The 24,638-nt window shown below is 38.1% G+C and overlaps 1 protein-coding gene across 1 annotated transcript; it reads right to left on the bottom strand.

Moving 5' to 3' along the window:
* Positions 1–653: 653 nt before the first annotated feature.
* IFNAR2 (interferon alpha and beta receptor subunit 2) lies at positions 654–24,373 on the bottom strand. Its single transcript, XM_026664173.2, has 11 exons — positions 24,077–24,373; positions 19,822–19,913; positions 11,984–12,025; positions 11,211–11,334; positions 10,080–10,166; positions 8,677–8,790; positions 6,789–6,967; positions 6,175–6,317; positions 2,994–3,156; positions 2,676–2,794; positions 654–1,493 (listed from the first exon to the last, which is right to left on the bottom strand). Exons 2-11 carry the CDS (start codon positions 19,859–19,861, stop codon positions 879–881), a joined length of 1,626 nt encoding a protein of 541 aa, XP_026519958.2. The 5' UTR covers positions 19,862–19,913; positions 24,077–24,373; the 3' UTR covers positions 654–878.
* Between the last annotated feature and the right edge of the window lie 265 nt (positions 24,374–24,638).

The following is a 24,638-nucleotide window of genomic DNA, read 5'->3' as shown; positions in this document are numbered from 1 at the left end:
TAGTAGTCTGAAAATAGGGAACAGCAACATTTTGAAACCTCAATATAGCAATATTTTAAAAGGGACAAATGTTTTCTAAAAGAGCCAAGATGCCTTAATATTTGAAAAGCATTCCTCAGGGTAGGTGAGAGAAAAGCTCCAGACTTCTTTCCTGGGGGACCTGAAATAACTGTTAGGTGACTTACATTCCTAACAACAATCTCACATAGTACTGGTAGTCCTTGATGTATGAACACAATTGAATCCAAAATTTATGTTGCTGAATAAGACAGTTTTTAAGTAAGATTTGCCCTATTCTGCAACCTTTCTTGCCAGTTGTTAAGTGAATCACAGGGAAATAAATTGCCCTGTAATAAAGTCATGTACTAAGACATTTAAGGTTGTTAAAAATAAAAGAATAAATACAACACAAGAAAAAGCAGCTAATTTTTAGATTTCTAAAACAGCAGGACAAATATATGCATTAGCTGCATGATGGAGAAGTAAAATCCAGACATGATGGCTTCTTGAAATGCCGCAGGTGCAGATTCTAGAATTCCCAGCTAGTGCACATCAGGAAGACGAGAAGGCAGGACATGCAACTATAAAAAAAAGTTTGCCAATCACAACATTTCTATAAAGTGTAGCTCTTTACAATGAGCTATGTAATTACATTATATTTTGGTATCCATAGGAACCAAGTTTCACATGTGATATAAATTCAGGGAGTAAAATGCCAACACTGTTTCTTGTTTAAATGAATCACATGATCATTTTAGGATTAATTTGGAATGAAGAAATGGAAGAAAGAGTTCAATGTTTATCTGTTCTAAATTACTGCTTCCCAAAAGTGCCTTTCAAAGGGAGGGACAGTGGAAGCTCTGTCACTTTACATGGATTCACCTTCTCATATATCCACTGGTGCATTCTGTTTCTGAATAAGATGATTCACTTTCTCCAGAGACACTAAGATTTTCCCATGAACATAGAGGACTTTGAACATCAAAGCTCTGACTATCTGGCATTTCAGTGATATGGTTTGGTTCAAATGCATCAGAAATACGAGATTCATTCAAGTCTAGTATATCTTCATGGTCAAATGTAGAAAAATCCAGTTTCTTATCCGATATTCCTAGCTTCACAGTATTTAAGTTTACATTTAAGCAGTCTGTACGTTCTGATTCTCCTACATGGCCAGAATTTACTTCAGAAGGATATAATGGGGTAATTGGGCTGCCTTTGTCAATATCATTCTGATTTTTTTCTGCTAAAGTTCTGGTTACTTCATTTGTAGTAGCTGAGCAACCAGTGAATATCTTCTGAGTGATGTCCACCTCAGAGAATGGTGTAATCTGGTTAAAGATGTCACATTTAGTATCAAAGTTACTCTCAGCATCACTTTCACTGGTCTCATCATCACTGTGTTGTTGCACTTCACTTTCCTGGACCTGGACATCACAAATTTTTTCAAGATCTGATTCAGAGACTAAACAAGCCAAGTTAGACTTGATGTTCTAGGAAAACAAAACAAAACATATGTTGGTATGCACAAACATTCACAGATGCCCTCAAAACAGTATTGATGTGTCATTAAAAAAAAAAAAAAAAAGCCTGAAACACCTATATATTCATTTCACACATAATATTTCTTTGCTTTTCCGTATCTTTAATGCTGGGGCTTTATTAAACTTCCCTTCCTGAGAATGTCAAATGCTTTCTTCTTTAATTCTGCCTCGCGTTCCCTTGTGGGTAACTAGGTACTGGTTCTTACTTCCGTTCTTCTCTGATGAGGAAAAACAAACGGACATAAAAGCTCTCAAGCAAATCTCTTGGCAACCAGAGCCCCAACTCTTCACTTCTGTTAAAAAAGCTATGAGGTGGCACATGCTAGAATTCAATGGGGCTTTATATTCCCAGTGGTAAGGCAGGGATGGCTTTTGTAGCCTTGTTTGATTATTGTTCATAAATGAAAGAAAGCATGTGACAGATACAACTTTTCACTCAGGCGTACCTTGTGTTCTCTGGCACAGAGAGATAGATGATTATCAGAGGGCAGGACTTTCAATTCAGTTTCACTACTACTGTTATTGTCAAACTCTGGTATAATCTGCTTCAAATACTGTTCAAAGGATTTCCCTTGAACAGAAAACATTTCCTCATGTCTGATGCAGTGTTTCACCATATCTATTACCAGGGGCAGCACATAATAATTAATGGGAATTCACTTAGCCTCAGAAACATAACCTGTCTATTTTAAAATAAAATTCCATTGGATTATCAGCCGGCTGTTTACATCAAATTAATCTTGCTTCGAAAATCAACTCTAAAGTTACATACTGTAAAAAAGCCTTCTTAAATCTTGCGCAGGTTCCTGATTGTAAGCTCAAATCCACTTGTATATCCTGCAGCAATACAGTCAAACTAAGAGTGCTGTTTCTTTTGGCACTTTAATTGAATATGTAAACATATGAGACTAAAATGAAGAGCACTCTCACAGCCATTAGGATAGAAACAGTCTTTAAACTAATGAATAAGCTACATCACCCCAAGTCTATGAAGTACAGGAGGAATATAGGGAATATTAAATGGAGTTAAGGGACATGTAGCTTCTTCTGGGAATCCCTTTCACCGTCTTTGGTTGAACTGTCCTAACACATACAAATTTTAAGTTGGAAGTATTTTGCCACACTACTTACCAAGACACTTGGTACTGTCCTCCTTTTAAAGCAGATAAAACCAGCCTTGTACAGAAAAACTACAAAGACTAGCACTATTGCTAGTATTACTGGACCCATCACTGAAAATTCAATATTATCTGCAGATTAAAAATATATTTCATTAAGCAACTATGCATTTGCAGATTATTTCAAAACTACTTGGTTTTGTCAGGAAGACAAAAAACCATAATGTAATCGTGTAAAAGACACTGAAATGCTAAACAAATGTTTAGTCGTTTAGTCACAAAATAAAACAGGCTCTGACCCATTCTTTCCTTGTTTCATAATTCATTGTACCTTTTCTATTATTGGAGTCAAGCATAATACATTTTGGAATGGTGGGAGTGCACTGGTGATTAAAATCTTTAGACACCTCAACAGCAATGCAATAATTTTTATTTGGATGCAAATCTTCCAGAATAGTGAAGAAACTATCCTGTTTGCTTGTATTATCAATACGCTGTAAAAGACAAAAAAAAAAAAGTGAATTGTTTTAAAATGCATTGAAAGGATAAAGCTAAATGATGTGAATTGGTGAAACTCTACTTTAACCTGGAATCAAGGCATGACTTTGCAATTACAGTGGTACATCAACCATAACTCAAAGGAGTAACTCAACTGCTCTGAAACTAATCAAATTTGGCATGCAACACACTTTGATACAAAAGTTGTGTCCTGATACTAATTGTTTGTTTAATAGTCAATGCACAAGCTAGAACTTGTTGGTGTTGGCTGCCTTGTGACTCACTACATTATTCCTTATTGGCAAAATCTGTTTGGTACTCATCAGTTTTGTACTTATTGTGCTTCCAGGAACCAACTGACAATGAGTATCGAAGTACCATTGTACTTTCTATTTAAGAATGTCATTTTCTATATAGGGGTTAGAGAAATAGTGAGATATTTTGTAAAGTGCTCTAAATACTATTACTATACTACTATTTTTATTTTATTTTATTTATTTTTATTATTTGATTTGTCAATTGCTTACAAGATAATAGGTATAAGGATAAACATAGTTATGAATACATGAAATGAATACATAAAAGAAGAATAAAAGAACAGGGACGGTAGGCACATTGGTGGGCTTATGCACAGACCTCTTAGGAAAGGGGTGAGGTCAATAGTAGAAAGTCTAAGGTTAAAGTTTTTGGGGTTTGGGGAAGAAACCACAGAGTCAGGTAGAGTGTTCCAGACATTGACCCCTCTGTTGGTGAAGTCATATTTCCTGCAATCAAGTTTGGTGCGGTTAACCTTGAGTTTGTATCTATTGTTTGCTCTTGTATTGTTATGGTTGAAGCTGAAGTATTCATTGACAGGTAGGACATTGCAATGTATAATTTTATATACTATACTTAGATCAGACCGAAGATGGCGTAGTTCTAGTTTTCTAGGTCTAGAAATTCAAGTCTGGTGGCATAAGGTACTCTGCTACGAGTAGAGGAGTGGAGAACACTTTTTGTGAAATATTTCTGGACTTTCTCAATTGTGTTAATATCAGATACGTAATGTGGTTTCCAGACTGATGAGCTGTATTCAAGTATCGGTCTAGCAAATGTTTTGCATGCTCTAGTTAGTAGTGTGATATTACCAGAGAAAAAGCAATGTAGGATTAGGTTAACAACTCTTAATGCCTTTTTGGCTATGTAGTTACAGTGGGCTCTAGCCCTTAGATCATTAGAGATGAGTTCCAAGGTCCTTGATGGAGTTTGGATCATCAACAAGGTCTTGACTATTCAGCCTGTATTTTATTTTCTGGTTTTTTTGCCAATATGTAAGACAGAGCACTTATTTGTTGACATTTGAAGTTGCCATTTGTTTGACCATTCTGATACATAGTCGAGGTCTTTTTGAAGGGTAGCTGTATTGTCTGTGGTGTTGAATAGCTTTGCATCATCAGTGAAGAGAATGCAGTTGCTCTTAATATGATCACAGTGGTCATTTATGTAGAGTATGAAGAGAGTTGATCCTAGAACACTGCCTTGGGGGACACCACTGTTGACAGGTACAGAATTTGATAAGACGCTCCCAATTTTGACCATTTGTTGTCTTTTTGACAGGAATACTTCTGTCCAGTTATGCAGTTGTCCAGAGATACCATAAGATTTTAGTTTTAGGAATAGTTTGTCCTGTACCACTGAATCGAAGGCTTTACAGGTCTATGTAGATTGCGTCTATTGCTTTGTCCTGATCGAGTTGTGTAATCCATATGTTTTTGCAGTGTAAGAGTTGAAGATTGCAGGATAGCTTTTTTCTGAAACCAAATTGTTTATTAGAGAGTAGGTTGTTTGTCTCTAAGTGGAGGATAATGGATTGGTTAATAATTGATTCCATGACTTTACAGGTGACGCAGCATAAAGAGATTGGTCTGTAATTTTCAACTAGACTGGGGCCTCCCTTTTTGAAGATGGGGATGACTGTGGCTTGTGGCCCTAGGTTAGGCAAGGAGCTGGTCCTGAAAGATTTTTCAAAGATTATGCTTAAAGGTTCGGCTATGGCAGAGGATAGCTTTTTTAAGAAGTAGGCACATATTCCATCCGGTCCAGTAGCTAGAGATGGTTTTAGATTGCGTAGTGCTTTTTCAACATTGTCTTCTGTAAAATTGATATGTATTAGATCATTGTAGTTGTCTGTGGCTCAACTAGGAAATACTGGGCATGATCCATTGCTGTTTACAAATACTGAGCCAAATAATGTGTTAAAGAGGTTGGCCTTAATGGTGTAATTGTTGCAGTCTTTACCACTAGGTCTTTTCAGGGGTGGGATGGATCTTGAGTCTTTTAGTTTGTTGTTTGCAAAATTGTAGAAAGCGCGGATGGAATTGGTGCGTAGAAGGTTTTCCTCTTGTTTAATGTGATAATTGGTGCATTCAGTCTTTATCCGGTGGCATAAATTTTTGTACTGGCTTTTGAAGTTGGCAACGTGACCAGATTTGTTTTTCCACCAAAGTGATATTTTTTTGGAAGCTTCCTTATTGTTATGGGTAATCTGTTTTTTCTGGTTTTCGGAGTTGTTATTGATACATATAGTTTATAACTTATATATAACTACAACAATCATAACAGCAATATCAACACTAGTTTTATTTTGTAATTTGTATTTCTGAATTGGATGACATTGCAATGTCAACATACTAAAATGTGTTTTGATATTCTGTTAATTTAATTTCATTGTGTGGGTTTGTATGCTAGTATGACCATTGATTTTCTATATTAGTCTTAACCACTCAACCCATAAAGTTCAGCTGGCACTCTGAACCCATACAAAGCAAATTTGTCCATCTGGATTCCATCATTCCATTTAGAACCAATGAATATAAACACTGAACTGGAAGAAACCAAGGACACAATGGCTGACAATGATGTGAGCGCAACACATCTGAAGCTGAGATATATATTATAAAAGCAAAAATCTTAGCACATTTCTTAATTACTAATTCCCTTTGATATTTTTAAGACCTTAATAATCAATTACTTACATTTTCCTTGAGACCATCTGTTTTCACTGTGATTCTATAATCAAGGTTTTGATAAATTTTAAGTAACAAAGGTGAAAGTTTCACTGTGACATTTACACAGTTTTGACAAACCGAAATATTAAACTGAGGTGGCCTGAAGCATCCTGATTAAAACATAAATAAAAGAAATTATCAATACAATTTGCTGGCAATCCAGATTTTTTTAATCTTAGCAAATGTAATAGTCTAAAATATAAGTACCTTGGAAATTCTGTAGGATTTCTAATCAAACCTAGTGGATTCTTATAAATAATATTTCCAATAGAAAGATACATACAATATTTTTAATTTTATATTTGTGTTATTGGTTTGCTTTAATCATCAATGTCAATTTTGATTCTGAAAGTCAGCCCTGAATATAGAACCTGATTCTTTGTGCTACTCTTAACTTCTAGCCTAGCTTTTAAAATTCTCCTTAAATGTACAGTATAACTGAATAGAAAGGTCATCAAGGCTAACTTGCTTGACAAATAAACAAAAAGTATTTATTTTCCCAAAGGGAAAATGATCTGATTTGAGATAGTGAAAATTAATACATGATTCAAACAAACAAAAGGAAGGAAGAAATTACTTACGTTGAGTATATGGATTGAATGGTAGAATATCTGAATAATTTATTTCATTGCTGGTGTCTTGCTGTACTATAATCAATGCAGTTCCCTGGCAAAAATCTGCGAATTCATTTGTCAGATTACATAATGGTCTTGTAATGTTAGTACATTCCTGGACTGTCTTGAATTTTGATTTTATGCCACTGTATAAAAACAAGAAAGAATACAATATTTTTCAGTAAGAAAACAGTGATTCCAAAGAAGTATATGATAATTGGCCAAAATATGTTGGGCCCAAATTAGATGTATATTAAGTTGTCTATGCAAGATTAGACACCCTGGTAAAACTATGTTTCAATGAATTCATAGTTGATGAAATCTCTGCATGGTTTATAGTTAAAAACTTTTTTTTCTGCAAATTTCAATGGACGTTTATTACTTATGCGCATAGATTCAAAGTGATAAAGTAGTAAACATGACAATTACAGAAATCTGAAGACCCTTCCAATTTTGTAACACTTCCTTTGGCAGAAATAACAACTTTATTGTTTCTTATAATTGAGAAAGTTTATGTTCTCATTTTTAGTTCTTTTCTTTTCCCATTCTCCCTGGCAGAACCCTCCTTGCTCAAAAATATTCCTGATCTCCTTGTAGGTACTGTATCTTTGAGAAGATTTGCTTACATTCGCTGGTAAGAATTAACAGATGCTATTAAAAACAAAGAAATGAGCAAGAAGTGCAAATACTTTGCATGCTCCTGGAAAGCATAATTGCTTTAGAAAATTAGCCTGAAAGTATAACTGCTATTTGGGAGAGCTTGACTAATTTAATGCTTTTAGCAAGGGGTAATTAGGTCATCTCTCTTTTCTTTCTTCCCGAGCTAGTGATTTGTTCCCTTCAGCTCAAAGGGCATCCATTTTTATCCCTTTTTTTGTTTTTCTTCCTATTCCAACTATTCTTTTTCCTTAACCCAGATATTGCTGAAGTATGGATCATGACTTCTGGAAGATAGGTATCAATTTAAAGAGCAAATGACTTTTTAAGATAATGAGATAGAACATGTGTTCTGTCCAAACTCATTTATATTTGGTCTGGATGAGAGCAGACCAAACAGCAGGTTTGTGCAGAGAACATGGGGAGCAAAACCCAGAGAAAATTTTAAGAGAAGATTCAATTCCCATGTTTAATTATTTATTAAAATATTAATGAATCACAACAGTTTCATTTGTTTCTTTGACATTACATACAATTTAGTTTTATTTGGGGGAGTAGTATCACATTTATTTATGTGGGGGAGTAACACATTCATTTATCACTTAAGAGAGTAATAATATTACAGAATTTGGTAACAATTTATCCTTCCCCTGATTTTTTTTTATGTGACGTCTGGCAAGTATATACCCATACACATACAAAAGCAAGAAAACAGTCTGAAATACATCTCCAGATCAATCATGGAAGAATATTTCTGAGCTAGAAAAATTCTGAAAGGAAGAATAAGAAAGGATTTCAAAAGTTTTTCTTAATTAATTTAATTAATTATTGGAACCATTTGAAAGGAGGTATTACAAAATACAACTGGAAAGTTGTCTGAATCTGCTATATTTACTGTTTTCTTATTTTAAAATTTTAAACATGTGTGCATAAATAATAAATATGCATGGCAATTTACAAAAAGATGTCATGTTTATGTATCATATAGGAGATATATCAACCTTTGTTCACTTGAGGTTCATTGGCACTTATAATGAGGGGAGGGTGTATTTGGGTGGTTAGAGCTAGCAAGTCAGTATTTTTTCAAACTCTTTGATGATCTCAGAATTTTTCTTGATTTCAGTGAAAATATTTAAGATCCTTTAGAACCTCAGATGCCTTTACTGGGTTTCTGCTAAGAATTACTTTCTTTTTCCACCTTAGATACTGCTTCACTGATGTTCTTTGTGCATCTGTTTCTGAGAAAGTTGGGCAAGTAGCCAACTCCCCTGGTCCCATAACATGATGGTCTGACTCCTGGCTTTCCTGAGACCTGGTAGGGGGGGAAAAAGGGAACGTCTGTGATAGAGATACAAGTATCAAAAAGAAAGAACTATAAATCATCCCATTTTTTAGTGTCTATAAAGACATCAGACTCCTCTGAGAATCTTTCTTAAGAGTTCTACAGTCTAAGAAAAGCTTTTCTCAAACTGGTACACTCCTTCTGGGAGTTGCTGTACACAGGCAGAGGGCATCAGATATCAAAGTGAGGCAAGGCAAGGAGATATTCCAGGAAAGGGGTCTCCAACCTTGGCAACTTTAAGCCTGGAGGACTTAAACTCCCAGAATTGGAGTTGGGGAATTCTGGGAGTTGAAGTCCTCTGGGCTTGAAGTTGCCAAAGTTGGAGACCCCTGTTCTAGGAGACAGATCCGTTCCTGGATGTTTCTTCCTCTAGATACTGAGTAAAGCACAATAATGTTTAAATGAATTTACTGAATAAGACATTTAGAACTGGTTTTATTTTGAGGATCGCTGTTGATTTAAATCAATGACTGGGTTAATACACTATCTTAATCTAAAGCACAGTTTCTTTGGTTTGTACTTAGCATGATTGTGAAACCATCCATTATGGGTATCAAATCAATTATAACTTGACACAAGCTATGGTTGAAAATTAAGGATCAGTGCACTTTGTGTGAACCGTTTAAATTCAGGAACAGCCTATATTTATTCCACTACATGTCTAAAACCCCATACACAACAGTTCATGCTGAAACAGAAAAATGTGGAAGACTGAGTAAAAGATCAGTAAATCTGATCTTCCCAAGTAGAACAGACCAATTATGTAATGAATTTTTTTGACCTATATTTTTCTGCCAACCATCTTTGATTTTATTTTAATCTTTATTATTATATTTATATCCTGCCAACTCAGAATGATAGACATGGGATTCTCCTATTATTTTGTTCTTACGCTGCAACCTCTCAGGAAGTTTGTTAAAAGAGAGGACTGGCTCTAAATCAGCCATGGATTTCCATGGTCATATGAAGACACAAACCTGGATTTCCCAGCTTAGTTCAAGATCTATATTATATATGCTCCTGATTTAATTCTGAGCCTCAAATTCACCTCACTCCAAAGCAAATATTGTGGGAATGTTAAGACACATTATAATCTTTAAACTGTCATTCATTGGCCTATTGTGCATTGATATAAAATACTTGTCTTTCACAATACAGAAAGCAGGAAGACAAAAATTGTACAGTGGATCACCTTGAAGTAAAACGAAAGAGAACAAATATAGATAGGAGCATCAACTTTTCAAGAGTATTTAACTTGCCTGGAGCTATAAGAATTAACTTGTTCCTGGCCCTTTACTGCTGATTTCGACGTTGCTCCCATGGTATGTAAATTACAGCCAAAGTTTCTAAAGAAAATAAAGCAAGATAGTTTTCCTTCCATTTTCTGTCGAATTCCCCATCCATTCAATAAATGCAGCCATTTTGCTCTAGGTTTATCTCCAGCAAATAGGAAAAAGTGCTAATTGCTGTCATTGACAGTAATAATTGACTTGTTTATTTTATTTATATGAAGAACATATTCATATTTATTTATTTATATGAGAACATTTTGCCAATTGAATGATAACTAGGTTTTTGCAAATATACTTCACCTGAACATAACAGACTGATATTCTTTCATTTATAGGCACCTAGTAAAATTATGATGATGAAAATATTCACAAAACAGGCATGTTTGTGTTTAGTGTTAGATGCAAGTATATACTGTAGGTCAAAGGTTTGCATCAATTATCTCACAATGTACTTTTTGTCATTTACTTTCCTTTAACCTCATGAATACACCAAGAATTGAGGCAATGCTATATTGCCTCCAGATTTTCAATTGATTTTAGGTTCATATAGGACAGCATCTATACTCCAAGTATATGCAGCACCCAGGATCCTTCTGACTCCGTTTGCTGAAAATTGTTTTCAGAGTTTTCTATCATTGTCAGACTGGAAATTGATAATACTGAATTGTATTCCCAATAATAGGCTTTATAGAATTAAAGAAACAACCCTCTTTAAATTCTACCTTAAATTCAGGAAAATACAGGAAAATCTGGAGCCATTCAAATGTATGTCATAGCCTGGTTACTTTGCATTATCATCCCATGCTCTGTGCTATTCCTAAAAATATGAAGGATGGCCTCTGTTCACAAAATGATAATCACTCCCCAACTTTACTAGGTATTTATAAGAAATAATATCCCATGCATTTGATCAAATTGTGTCCAATTCACAAACATGTACCAAATAAATCTACTGACCTTTAAACATTTGCATTATTTTTATTTTTATTGAAGCAGTATCTAAGCACCTGTGTTAAAATAATACTTTGTCCATTATGATTACTTGTAAACAGTCACAAAATGTAAATATAAATATGTATAAAGAAAACAGATAGAAACCTTTTCATCTTATACATCACTGTGTAGCATGCTGGCATCCTTGAACTATTTTCAGGTTTCCACATTAGAATGTACTCAAAATCCTCTTGGTTCATAGTCAGAAGGAGTGTTGATTTAGATGTTTCTTGTGAGGGAAAAAAGACTCTCACTGCATATTCATATACATCAACCAAATGTCATCAACCAAATGTACAAATGTATCAGGACATGCGATGTCTATTTCTCTTATAGCTTAAGCCTAGACTTTTCTTCCCTCTATCCTCCTTTACAATTTGATGGTTCTATTAGCAAATCCAAAACTAGTTGTCCATCTTATCCTTACTTCAAGCATCAAGCAGATTGTTTGTCACCATTATATACATTTAAAGAAAGAAGCATGCAAATTCATGGAAAAAGAAGAGGCAGAAGGAAGAGGAGGCACAAGAGCTACAGGTGAAACTCAAAAAATTAGAATATCGTGCAAAAGTTCATTTATTTCAGTAATGCAACTTAAAAGGTGAAACTAATATATGAGATAGACTCATTACATGCAAAGCAAGATAGTTGCATTAGTTGCATCCAAAATTTTCTTCCCAGCTATGCAAGAAAAGGATAAAATAGAGTAGGGGATGTGTGTGAAGCAGAGGCTTGCTTGATCTTTATGTCACACTAAGTCATAGTTTGGCATAACATTACATAGATCGATGGATTGAATTTATATCACTTCCCGGCATGTTGCTAGCAGTAAGAACTCATCTCTAGTAAGATCTCTATAGTACATGAAAAATACTTACCAAGAAAGTTGCTAAAAGTCAAAGTTATTGCACTGATATATACTGTAAATTAAACAAAACAAATATTAGGAAAAATTCTACAATTATTTGATCATATATAAATAGATAGTTGGAAAATTAATATAAAGTAGAATTTAGCATAAGAGATTCATGACTTTCTTCCAGACTGGGGTGGGTGGGTATTTTGCTACTGAGTAGTTTTATGTCAGAAAACATTTCATAGGCAGCTTTGAGCATCTAATCATCTTTAAGGATGGTTACAGGTGTATTATCCCTATTTCTCTCCTTCATGACTTTTTATCTCCAAATTTTCCAAAACATTTAAGTTTATTTAGAATTTGCTATTTGCAAAAAGTTAAAGTAACCGATATACTTTTTAAAGTAGTAAAGATAATATTTAGATTTATTTGGATACTAGTTCTATACCTGTGCTTTGCTACGAAACTATGTGTTTGGGCTTAGTTTTTGGGGAGGAAAATAGGGGGGCGGGAATTGTGCCTCTGCCTACCAGCATCCATCGGTATTCATCTGGCTAGCGTCCTGTCAGTGTGTATGAGAGTTGACTGTTTGGAAACTGAAAAATGGAAACTGAAACAGTATTTGCTGTGTGAGCAAGAAGGAGACAGGAAGGAGCCTGGGCGTGGCTTAACTCAACTGTACTGTAAGCGCATCTGCTTGGTGCTGTGAAACTAAAACTGAAACTCCTCCCCTCTGCTTGTGTTTTGCATTTGGAACAGATTTCTTTTCAGGTGGGGAGGAGTAATAGAACTCCTTAGCATCAGAGCGTGTTAATAATAATATACAAAATACTAATGCTCTGATGGTCACTTCAAAAAAATCCTTTCTTAGTGAGCACCTAGAAGCCAAGAGGAACATATGTGCAAAATTTCAAGTTTATAGTTCTGGAGATTTTGTGATGATACATGAGTGTTATTTTTGCTTTTATAGATTGAATGTTTGCTTCTTTGTTATCCTCTTTTTCTTCCAGACAAATAATTATTTATTATTATAAATTATAATAAGATAAATTGGGAGTACTTAGATATTTTTTGTATATAAAAACCAGTTTCTATGCACTATTAAATTCCTATATTAAGAAATTTCTTGTTTATTCTCTGTACAATGGCACAAACAACAGAAAATTTATAGCATTCTTTGCATTCCTCTAGAGCAGTAGTGGCTAACCTTTTTCGGCTTCCATACCGATAATTGCGCACGCGTCCTCTTGTGCGCACTTGCATGCCAGCACCCAGAAAGCAATGCATGTTGGGGGCCCTCACGCCCCCTGCGCATGCATGTGCGACCCCCCTCGTGTGCCAGGCATGTGCGTGCAATTCTCCATCGTACGCTGCATGCCTCTGCATGTGCATGCAATTTCCCTCACGCACCGCACATCTGCACATGTGCACACAATTCCCTCTTGCACTCAGCGGATCTGCACATGTGCATGCGATCCCCTCACGTACAGCGCGTCTCTGTACATGCATCTCCCGCAAATCCCCCCTCCACCCATGTGCGCCAGATACCCAACAATCAGCTGTCAGGCAGCGGCACACGCATGCGCAGTGGGGCTCTTCCAGGCGACCTCTCACGTGCCTGGGGAAATGGCTCTACATGCCACTTCTGGCACGCATGGCATAGGTTCGCCAACACAGCTCTAGAGTATCAGTATAGCTGTGGACTTTAGTTCTGCACTACCACTAGATACAAGAACCATCAACTTATGGAAGTGTACTATTTGAGAGTTCTCTTGGTCCCTCAGCAATTGCTTGAATAGCAGGTACTTGCAATGGCTAGGAGGTCCAAATCCATCTTATGTGTCAATTGTTTCCATTCCTGAACTGGAAGGCCCTGTCTGTAATCACCTCTTGTTTGTGGTATTGCAAGGTGTTCTACATACGTTTCCTCTTGTAGACCATTAGGAAACTGCCAGTGCTTCACGATGCAGTGATGTGAATAATTATCGCTGAACCACAGAGTACCATGTAACATCACTACTTTATGAGCTACAACCGGCTATATTAGGCTTCTGGGGGTAATTCAAGGTGAAAGTTATCATTTATGAAGTCTTTCTTGGAAAAAGGTTCTTTGTTGAACTACCCGGCTCTGATTATTTCAGCTGATCTCACAAGGTCCAACAGGCAGGTTCATCCTGTTCCCTCTATGAAACAACGCCATTTCATGAGATTCAGGCAGCTGGCCTTCTGTCATGGTGCCTGTCTTATAGAACAACATACCCCCTGAGATTCAGACAGCCCTGAGCCAAACAGCCTTCTGCAAAGCCTGGCTCTTCCCCCCAGGGAATTAGAGATCATTTTGTAATGTTGCTATGATTATTGTGGCTGGCCTCAAATGTACTATATTTTTATTGTTATTTTTGTTTTGTGTTTGTTTGTCTAGTTAGTTATTTTTTGTTTCTTTTTAACCTGATATAAGCCACATAGTAACATAATTTGTCTGTTAGGTACTCATATAAATTGATTAATTGAACAAACCATCTTCTTGTACTTCAACCAACATAAATACCAGTTTGTAGAAGGCTGCTCTATTCCATCGGACAGCAACCACTGTCCTCTAATGTAATACTGCCATTTATTACTTTCTTTAAAAATGATCTCAACATATTTTCAAATATTAATATTATATTGCTCATAATCTGCTGGAATCAATAGGACTGTTAGTTAAGATTTGTTTCTGTTGATGGGAAAGTGCCTATTCTAAAATGCCCAAATCTGATGTAACCAGATGACTGAAACAAGTCCAAAAGCAGATAAAATAAATAGAAGTACCTTTTTTAATGGTGAAATTTTACTGAACCTTTAAAACACATTTACTCCACAAAAATCCATTTTCAGAGTACCATTTAAGAACCTCCATTTGAGAAGATTTATGACCTGACAGAAGCCCTGAACCCACTGGTAGCATGTCAGTTACACTGAATGGCAATTTGTAAAATTAGATGGCAGGATTGCCCAGCTATATACACTGCTCAAAAAAATAAAGAGAACGCTTAAACAACACAAGTAACTCCAAGTTAATCACACTTCTGTGAAGTCAAACTGTCCACTTAGGTAGCAAAACTGATTGACAATCAATTTCACATGCTGTTGTGCAAATGGAATAGACAACAGGTGGAAAGCATAGGCAGTTAGCAAGACATCCCCAATAAAGGAGTGGTTCTGCAGGTGGTGACCACAGACCTCTTCTCAGTTCCTATGCTTTCTGGCTGATGGTTTGGTCACTTTTGAATGCTGGCGGTGCTTTCACTCTAGTGGTAGCATGAGACGGAGTCTACAACCCACACAACTGGCTCAGGTAGTACAGGTCATCCAGGATAGCACATCAATGCAAGCTGTGGCAAGAAGGTTTGCTGTGTCTGTCAGCGTAGTGTCCAAAGCATGGAGGCGCTACCAGGAGACAGGCCAGTACATCAGGAGACGTGGAGGAGGCTGTAGGAGGGCAACAACCCAGCATCAGGACTGCTACCTCTGCCTTTGTGCAAGGAGGGACAGGAGGAGCACTGCCAGAGCCCTGCAAATTGACCTCCAGCGGGGCACAAATGTGCATGTGGGGGGGCCGCACAGCTCTCCATGTGCTCACCAGAGGTAGCCTGACTGCCATTAGGTACCGAGATGAGATCCTCAGACCCCTTGTGAGACCATATGCTGGTGCGGTTGACCCTGGGTTCCTCCTAATGCACAACAATGCTAGACCTCATGTGGCTGGAGTGTCATCAGTTTCTGCAAGATGAAGGCATTGATGCTATGGACTGGCCCGCCCGTTCCCCAGACCTGAATCCAATTGAGCACATCTGGGACATCATGTCTCGCTCCATCCACCAACGCCACATTGCACCACAGACTGTCCAGAAGTTGGGGGATGCTTTAGTCCAGGTGTGGGAGGAGATCCCTCAGGAGACCATCCACCAGCTCATCAGGAGCATGCCCAGGCATTGTAGGGAGGTCATACAGGCACGTGGAGGCCACACACACTACTGAGCCTCATTTTGACTTGTTTTAAGGACATGACATCAAAGTTGGATCAGCCTATAGTGTTTTTTTCCACTTTAATTTTGAGTGTAACTCCAAATCCAGACCTCCATGGGTTGCTAAATTTGATTTCCACTGATAATTTTTGTGTGATTTTGTTGTCAGCACATTCAACTATGTAATGAACAAAGTATTTAATAAGAATATTTCATTCATTCAGATCTAGGATGTCTTATTTTGTGTTCCCTTTATTTTTTTGAGCAGTGTATTTTATTAGTAATGTAAGGTAGAAGAATGATAGGTTTTATATTTTATATTTGTAAGTAGTATTTTTAGGGCAATGGTAAACGTATTGTTGTGTATATTGATTTTATAGTATTTCTGCAATTTGCCACTTTTCTTTAATTTTTAACTGTAATTGGATCATACCCTACTGGAGTACATTTTTTGTTTTTGTTTGATACAGTTAATCCTTGACTTACAACTGGACACTTAGTGACTGTCCAAAGCTACAATGGACCTATTTAGGGGATACTCACAACCTCAATTCAAAATTCTGACAATCACACACATGCAGTCAGGTAATTGAACTTTGACCACACAGCATCTGGGCTGCATTTATGTACATCTGCAGCATTCCGCAGTCACGTGACTGCGTTTTATGATGGTTTTGCCAAAACCCAGCATTTATTCTTGGGTTTTTTGGCAAAACAACAGCCATGGTGAATCTTTGATTTGCTTAATGACCCACACAAAAATATCTTAAAATTGGATTGGACATATGGCTAACTCATTTTATGACTGTCAGGACTTATGACCATGATGGGCATGCTCCATTATGGCTGTAGGTTGAGGAGTACTTGTATAACAATCAGGCATTTGGCTTTCTCTCACTACAATTAAAAAAAACCTGAAATTTGCTTTTTCTTGTTTTATTATTTATTGTAGACCATTTCTTTTATGTTGGGAGACGTATGAAAGTACAACATAATATTATTCATTTGTAAAAGCTATCTTTAGGCCAAATACCCACAAACAGGAAGAGATAAAAAAAATAGAATGACGTTAAGATCAAAGAGCGGAAGGTGCAAAAGCTATCTGATAGAAAAAACACATATTGTACAAAGCCATCAGTGGGTTTTAGTTCAGTATCTGTGAATCTAGCCACTGTGGTTTGCAGGCAAGGAATTTTGGGGCTTTGGCATTAGATCCTAGCTAGATAACCATAGCCTTTTCAACAAACAGTGATAAACATAAACTCTGGCTTAGTACAATGTGTTAGTTCAACCAGAAAGTTTTGCAAATGAAAGACAAGCCCTCATAGAATAATTAAAAATTATCAGTTAAGCCTCTTTTGTGCAGTCACTAGATATTTAATATACAGAACATAGTGTACCCTAAAAGTATGTATTCCCAGCTTTGTCGTCCAAGACATGAAACTAAAGAAATGCCCAGCTAAAGAAAACAGGGATCTGTATTAGGTAGCAACAATATAAGAACATGCTGGAGTTGGATTATTACTTTAATGACAATGGCAAATACATCATTTCATTCTGTGCAAGAGAAGTATTTTACCAAGGAATCCAGCTGCATAAATAATACAAAGTGGTGGATGATGGGCCCTCCAGTTGAATGACATTCAACATGCTACTGAGGAATATCTGTGGATATTTGGAATACTAATGGCTGGCGGGGAGGTGGGGCATCACAACACTGGCAGCTCTACAGGAAAAGCAACTGACACCCGGGAGGCAAGAGTGAACCAACGATGATGTAGGGTTGCATTGTGGCTTTGCGTCATAATGGGCTCCAGGAGAAGGGGACCCCATCTCCCCCATTGTGAAGTGCATTAAATTTCACTGTGCTGCTCAAGGTGCTGCGAGAGCAGCAGGCAGGCCATGGAGGCAGCAACAGCAAATGTACCGTGATGAAGGCAGCAAAGGTTAAGTGCAGGGGCATTTCGCTCCCATACTAAGGCTCCAGCCATCACCACGACAGGGCAACAGCTCTTTCATCCCTCTGTCGTGACAGGGCAACAGGGAGCCGCAACAGAGGGATGAAAGAGCTGCATGCGGCTCTGGAGCCGTGGGTTGCCAACCCCGCCACCAGCATTTCTTTGCCTTATCTGATTTCCAGCTCCGTCGCATTTCTCTGTTGAGTTTCTCACCATCGTGTGCAGGGAAACAAAAGTTTGTGGGACTAAAAAAACCTTCGCAAGATCTTTTTCTTTCATGAGAAGTTGGAACTGATTGAGTGAACTTTTTGTTTTAGTCCCACAAACTTTTTTCGCCCTGCAAACGACGGCAAGAAATGCAACCAAGCTGGGCTGGGGTGACGGTGCGCATGCCAACAGAGAGGTCTCTGAGTGCCATCTCTGGCACGTGTGCCATAGGTTCACCACCACTGGTCTATTACAAATGTGAGTTTCAAGAGAACATTATATCCTGATGAAAAAATAAGTGCCAGATGCTACTGTAAATCAGTGAGAAAAGATTGTACATATCAGGAAATTGGATTATTGTAAAGATGTTCAGACAGAACGTAGTAACCATTCAACCGTGAAAAGGGATAACTCTCTGTTTTCATCATAACTATGATTGCCGGGCAACAGACAATTATATACATTTACTGTGACATAATAGAATAACAGAATAATAAAGTTGGAACTTTCAAGTCCAACTCCCTGCTCGAGCAGGAAACTCTATGCCCATGATGGCGAACCTATGGCACGCCAGAGCCATTTGTGCCGGCATGTGAGCTGCAGGCAAACTTACCTCACTGTGGATGTGCATGCCTCACGCTGATTTTCTATGGCCTTTTTCTGCCTCCCAAAGGCTGGAGGAAGGCTTCTGCAGGCTTCTGCAGGCCGAAAACTAGCCCAGTTTCATCACTTCCTGTTTTTCCGAATATACCAGAACTGACGAAATGGGGCTAGTTTTCCGCCTGCAGAAGCCTTCCTCAAGCCTTTGGGAGGCCGGAAAAGGCCTCGAACCCACAGAAAGTAAGATGTGAGGCACAGTGCAGGTAGGGGGAGGGATTGCGTAGGGGGCATGGGGGCACGCGCATTGTCTTCTGGGTGCTGGCACATGAGCGTAAGCATGCAAGCGCACACACAATTTTTGGCACAGGAGCCCCAAAAGGTCAGCCACCACTGCGAGCCTATGCCATTTCACGCAAATGGTTGTCCAATCTCTTCTTAAAAACCTTATGCGTTGGAAGGTCCACAACGTCTTAAGGAGAGACATGTATTATGCAAAGCTTAAATGTCTGGAAAAATTAGGGAGGTATTTCAAAGGTACAATATTTTATGTGAAGAAAGTTCCCATGGACATGAACACTTATTAGCAAAACTTTTTTTTGTTGTTGCACTAATTTTGCTTTCATGCAGATGCTTTTTAAAAAGCTATTTAAGATCACAGCTTAGAATTATAACAGTAATAACACATTTTTCTTTTCTGAATGCAAAATGTTATATATTTTAAGAAAAAGGTTCAACTAAGACAAATACTAAATGAAAGAATAATGAATTATTATTTTTCAAAATTAATTAAAAACCTTAAAAACAAATTGTGCATGATTTTATTCTCCAAATTAGGTAGGACTGCTATTGCTGTGACTTCAATTAATGTATCACCTTGAAGACTGTTTATCAATACTATGCTTCAAATAAACAATTTGTTTTTGGCAGATGGAAGGAGGTGATCACATTTCCTGGACAAATCTCCTCTCACAATGATAACACATGACAAAGAAGAAACTGGCAGCCAAAAAAAACCCCGCCCTACATTATCTCTAATTAATATCCTTTTATATAGGGTGCTAGTAGTGAAAAAAAAAAAATTAACTTACCAAGTTTGCAGACATTCAGTGGTTTCATGGAAAATGCCATTGTAGTTTAAAAACACATCCTAGCAATTGAAGTGTTGATGTTAGTTGGGCATCTGCAATGGACCAAATGAAACAGTATTCAAATAATAACAAACTTGGCTATTTAATGCATTGTAATGTTAAAGCTTTGCTATATCCTCCTATTCAAATAAGGCTTTTTGATGTAAGATGCTTTTAAGTGGGAGAGGAAAATTATTTTCTGTTATCTCTCTTTTCTCTGCAGGCCTCTGCTATTCAAGTCTATTCCAAAGAGCTGGAGGAACTCCAGGACAGTATGAGAAACAATGTATGCGCAGACACACACCCACACACCCACACCCACATCCACACACACACACACACACACACACACACACACACACACACACACACAGAGCTTCCGGTCACTGAAGCTTTTGCCAAAGGATACAATGTGATATAACTCAATGTAACACTCCAAAGTTGAAGACTGACTGTATGTAAGAGGTCCTTGTTAAATTTGTGAAATCAACACTTTCTCCAGCTGTCTGTTATGCTATAAGCTGCCTAAAAGTGCAACTTATAGCACAACAGTTCCTATAAAAGAGGGAACTGAAACTTCAAAGACATGACATTTCTTTGCTTTTAAGTACTTTTAAAGCTCACCACCCAGTGTTACTTAGTATTCAAGCAGAGGTACAGCAATTCAAAACTGCAATCCATTTGTTCAACCACAGCTTCCAGAATGCACCAGAGCAATTGAAAGACAGAGGAAGCCAAATTAATGAATCCTTTTTTTCCTGGAACCCTTACTCAGACAATCGCTGATGGCTGTACATATTTTATGTATAAACACACAGATATAGATTTCTCTTATTTAGAGTAATTTCTATGCACAATTACAAAGAAGAAAGATAAAGAAGCCAAGCTTGGCTTTGACTGAATTCAATAGGATCACAATAAACTGAGCTACTCTGATTTCAATGTGGCAAAAGTGCATAACTTAATGTGTTATTCATTTATTTTTCACATTTCTGAACTGCCCATCTCACTTAAAGAGGGACTTTTAAAATCAAATCAGGAACCCACTCTAATAAACCTTGAAAGTAAAACATTAGCTGACAAAGCTATGCTGTAGGTAAAGGTCCAATTTTTCAAACTGTAGAAGCAGTTACCAACCTTTGTTGTTAATGTTAGTTTGTTTGTCAGTTTATTTTTCAATTCTTATAAGACATTCCGATTTGAGCTTATTCTGACTGACATACAATTCCTGTCTTCATAGCTCAGATGAAGACAAACAAATGACAAAAACAGCACAAATAATAGTAATTTAAAAATGTGCAAAGGTGTGTAAAAACTGGAAATACAACAGTCAACAGCTATGAGAAAGGACTTTCAATCGTACTGAAGTGTAGGCTTTCATGACCAACCACCTAAGAATGCTCTGTCTTGTTACGTTGCAGCAAGTTGTAACACTTGTCATTTGCTGAAATGTTTACTAGAAATGTACAAAATGTTTAGAGATGGGACAACTTCTGGTAAGATCAGAATGGTATCCACATGTTAGAATACTTTGGTGATATTGGAACAGCTCTGCTGAGACTAGAATGGGATATTTGGGGATGAAATAGTTTCAGCCCTGAAACAGCTGAATATTTTTGTTTTGCTGCTACTTAGAATATATAGAGTCACAAACATTGACAATGACAGCAGATGGACATAACATTGATTCCAAAAACTGACAACAGGATACATGATATATATGCTGTGTTCCCTACACATGTAAAGACACATCAACTTTAAACAGATCTCCAAGAAGCTTGGCCTAAGAAGGCTGCTTTAGAAAGTTTTTTAGGTAAAGTTTCTGATTTAGGCACCCAAGCTTTTAAAAACAACTATTTGATTCTCACAACAAATGGGAAGTGACTGGCACTGAAACCAGATCACAAAACCATACTTGAGTGTAAACAACCTTAAACCTGCATTATCTTCCTCTTTTTATTTTGTTCTGAAAGGCCATGGCATCTGTGCTGAATTTCCAAATAATGTGCATTGTGTTAATCTGGAAGGAAATAATATTTTTTGAATGAAGAAGCAAGTATTATTGCTGTCCTCATATTTATTTTAAAAAGATCTGGAAAAATTAGGGGGGGTATTTCAAAGGTACAATATTTTTTGTTAAGAAAGTTCCCATGGATATGAACACTTATTAGCAAAACTTTTTTTCTTGTTGCACTAATTTTGCTTTCATGCAGATGCCTTTTAAAAAGCTATTTAAGATCACATCTTAGAATTATAACAGTAATAACATATTTTTCTTTTCTGAATTTAAAATGTTATATATTTTAAGAAAAAGGTTCAAATAAGACAAATGCTAAATGAAAGAATAATGAATTATTATTTTTCAAAATTAATTAAAAACCTTAAAAACAAATTGTGCATGATTTTATTCTCCAAATTAGGTAGGACTGACAACAGGACACATGATATATATGCTGTGTTCCCTACACATGTAAAGACACATCAACTTTAAACAGATCTCCAAGACGCTTGGCCTAAGAAGGCTGCTTTAGAAAGTTTTTTAGGTAAAGTTTCTGATTTAGGCACCCAAGCTTTTAAAAACAACTATTTGATTCTCACAACAAATGGGAAGTGACTGGCACTGAAACCAGATCACAAAACCACACTTGAGTGTAAACAACCTTAAACCTGCATTATCTTCCTCTTTTTATTTTGTTCTGAAAGGCCATGGCATCTACGCTGAATTTCCAAATAATGTGCATTGTGTTAATCTGGAAGGAAATAATACTTTTTGAATGAAGAAGCAAGTATTGTTGCTGTCCTCGCATTTATTTTAAAAAGATAAGTGTTGATAAATTTACCATACTTTACATTAAGATCCTCCATAGCATGAATTAAGGGTCTAATAAGTTATTAGTATCCAGCAAATGTAAGAAGATCATTTGCTAGAGAATTAGCTGCCTCAGAATCTGAATTTATCTCACAAATAAATGATGTTTTTTCCCCCTAATTCTGTAAGCAAAATCTGCCTTCTTCAATGGAGCTTTCTGGGGCAAAAGGCGAAAAGGAAACCGCAACCTCTCCCCCTTTCCTGCACTGGTTGTCATAGAGACCCGTAAAGATAGTTTGCGACTTATGACAATTGACCCAACATTTCTGTTGTTAAGTGAGACATTTGTTAAGTGAGTTTTGCCCCATTTTACTACTTTTCTTGCCTCAGTTGTTAAGTGAATCACCGCAGTTGATAAGTTAGCAAACCGGTTAAGTGAATTTGGCCTCCTCTTTGACTCTGCTTGTCAGAAGGTTGCAAAAGGGGACCACGTGACCTTGGGACACAGCAACGGTCATAAGTATGAACCAACTGCCAAGCATTTGAAGTTTGATCACACCAGCATAGGGATGCTTCAAAGATTGTATCGATGAAAAATGGTTTTAAGTCACTGTCTTCAGTGCCGTTGTAATTTTGAACTACATGAACTGTTGTAGGTCGAGATCTACCCGTATTAGTCATCATAAGGCAGCTCCGTCTGAATGCGCAGAGCTATTCAGGTGCGTCCCTGCACGAGCTGCTGGAGGGGGGGGTTGTTATTGCAGGTTTTAGGGACGAGCGGCGGCAAGTTAGATCAACGCTTAGGGCTAAGACGGCTCTGAGTTTTTCTGTTATTTTGTTATCTTGCGGTGGCAGGAAGCAGCAGACGCTGAGGCTGCAGCAACCTCCCTCCCTCCCTCCCTCCCTCCCCCCTTCACCAGGATGCTCGGTTAAATCCTTCGCTCGCTGCGGCCCTGCGGCCGAGGGGAGCACGGGGCCGTTTTCAGGGACGAAGAGCGCGCGGAGTGTCGCGCGGTCCCGGGGTGGCCTCCCGTCTCCTTCGGGCCGGGCCGCAGCTTCACCCCACAGGAAAAGCGGTCGTGCCAAACGCGACGGCGCAGTTTCGCCCCGTTTCTTCCCGCCTCAGCCCGAAGCTCGGCCTCGCCTTTCTCTCTGCCAGTCTTGGAAAGTGGCAAAGAGGAAACGCCCCGCTCCGGGCTCTACGAAAGGGGTGGGGGGAAACAACTTGCTTGTGCCAGGCCTGGTTCTCGCCGAAGCCCCCAAGGCAACACCCTTGGGCGCAACGGGCGTTCACCAAGGCTCCTCGCCTCCTGCCGCGAAGTCAGCGCTTTGCGGCCGAGGCTCCTTCCTTCGCTCCCTCCTCCCTCCCTGGAGTACGTACAGCAGTTGGTCCCATGCCTGGCTCACCTGCCCAAGGAGCGGTCCGTTTCTCCGCCTCAGACTCCGTCGGAGCAAAACCAACAAAGCCCTTTGGATGCCGCTCGTTGAAGACGGGTCGGTGGGCCCGCGATTCCGAAAATGAAAGCAAACTCGAGAAGGAAGGGCGGGGATACCATAGGCTGCCGCATCTCGGCTTCGGGGGCCTGCTTTGGGGCAGTGGAGAAGCGCCGCTCCGACCTAGGAAAGAAGTGGTGTGAGTGAACTTCCCTCCCTCGCAGTGTTTGTTATGCTTGCTTTCTTCCTTCATGAGAAAGAGTTTTGGCCGCTCGAACCAATTGCTTGGGAACCAATCCCAAGAAAACAAATCAAACAATGAGGTAAGGAGTGATGGGAAAAAAAGAAAAACCCAAACAACAATTAGGAGATGTAGGAACGATACCCAGGGACAGTCATAAAAGTCTTAAATGGTCATTAATGCTTGCTTGTTCATTCAAAAAGTACTATCAAATGCTCAAAGCTCGGGGAACAAACAGGGTGAACTAGAAGCAATAGTACACATGGGTAGGTATGACATAGTTGCCATTACAGA

The sequence above is a fragment of the Notechis scutatus genome, chromosome 5, assembly GCF_049901735.1.
Source record: "Notechis scutatus isolate UNSWTSFEM ecotype Mainland chromosome 5, rNotScu1.2, whole genome shotgun sequence".
NCBI lineage: Eukaryota > Metazoa > Chordata > Lepidosauria > Squamata > Elapidae > Notechis > Notechis scutatus.
The sequence above is the reverse complement of the archived record's forward strand: the minus strand, read 5'-3'. Positions and strand labels throughout refer to the sequence as shown.

Bases quoted from the DNA above. Each gene is read 5' to 3' on its own strand.
- IFNAR2 (XM_026664173.2), bottom strand. From the start codon at position 19,861: ATGGCATTTTCCATGAAACCACTGAATGTCTGCAAACTTG. The intron at 8,791-10,079 runs GCAAGTTAAATA...CCCCCCTACCAG, and splicing joins GTTAATTCTTATAGCTCCAG to GTCTCAGGAAAGCCAGGAGT. The intron at 3,157-6,174 runs GTAAGTAATTGA...TGTCTTTTACAG, and splicing joins CAGATGGTCTCAAGGAAAAT to CGTATTGATAATACAAGCAA.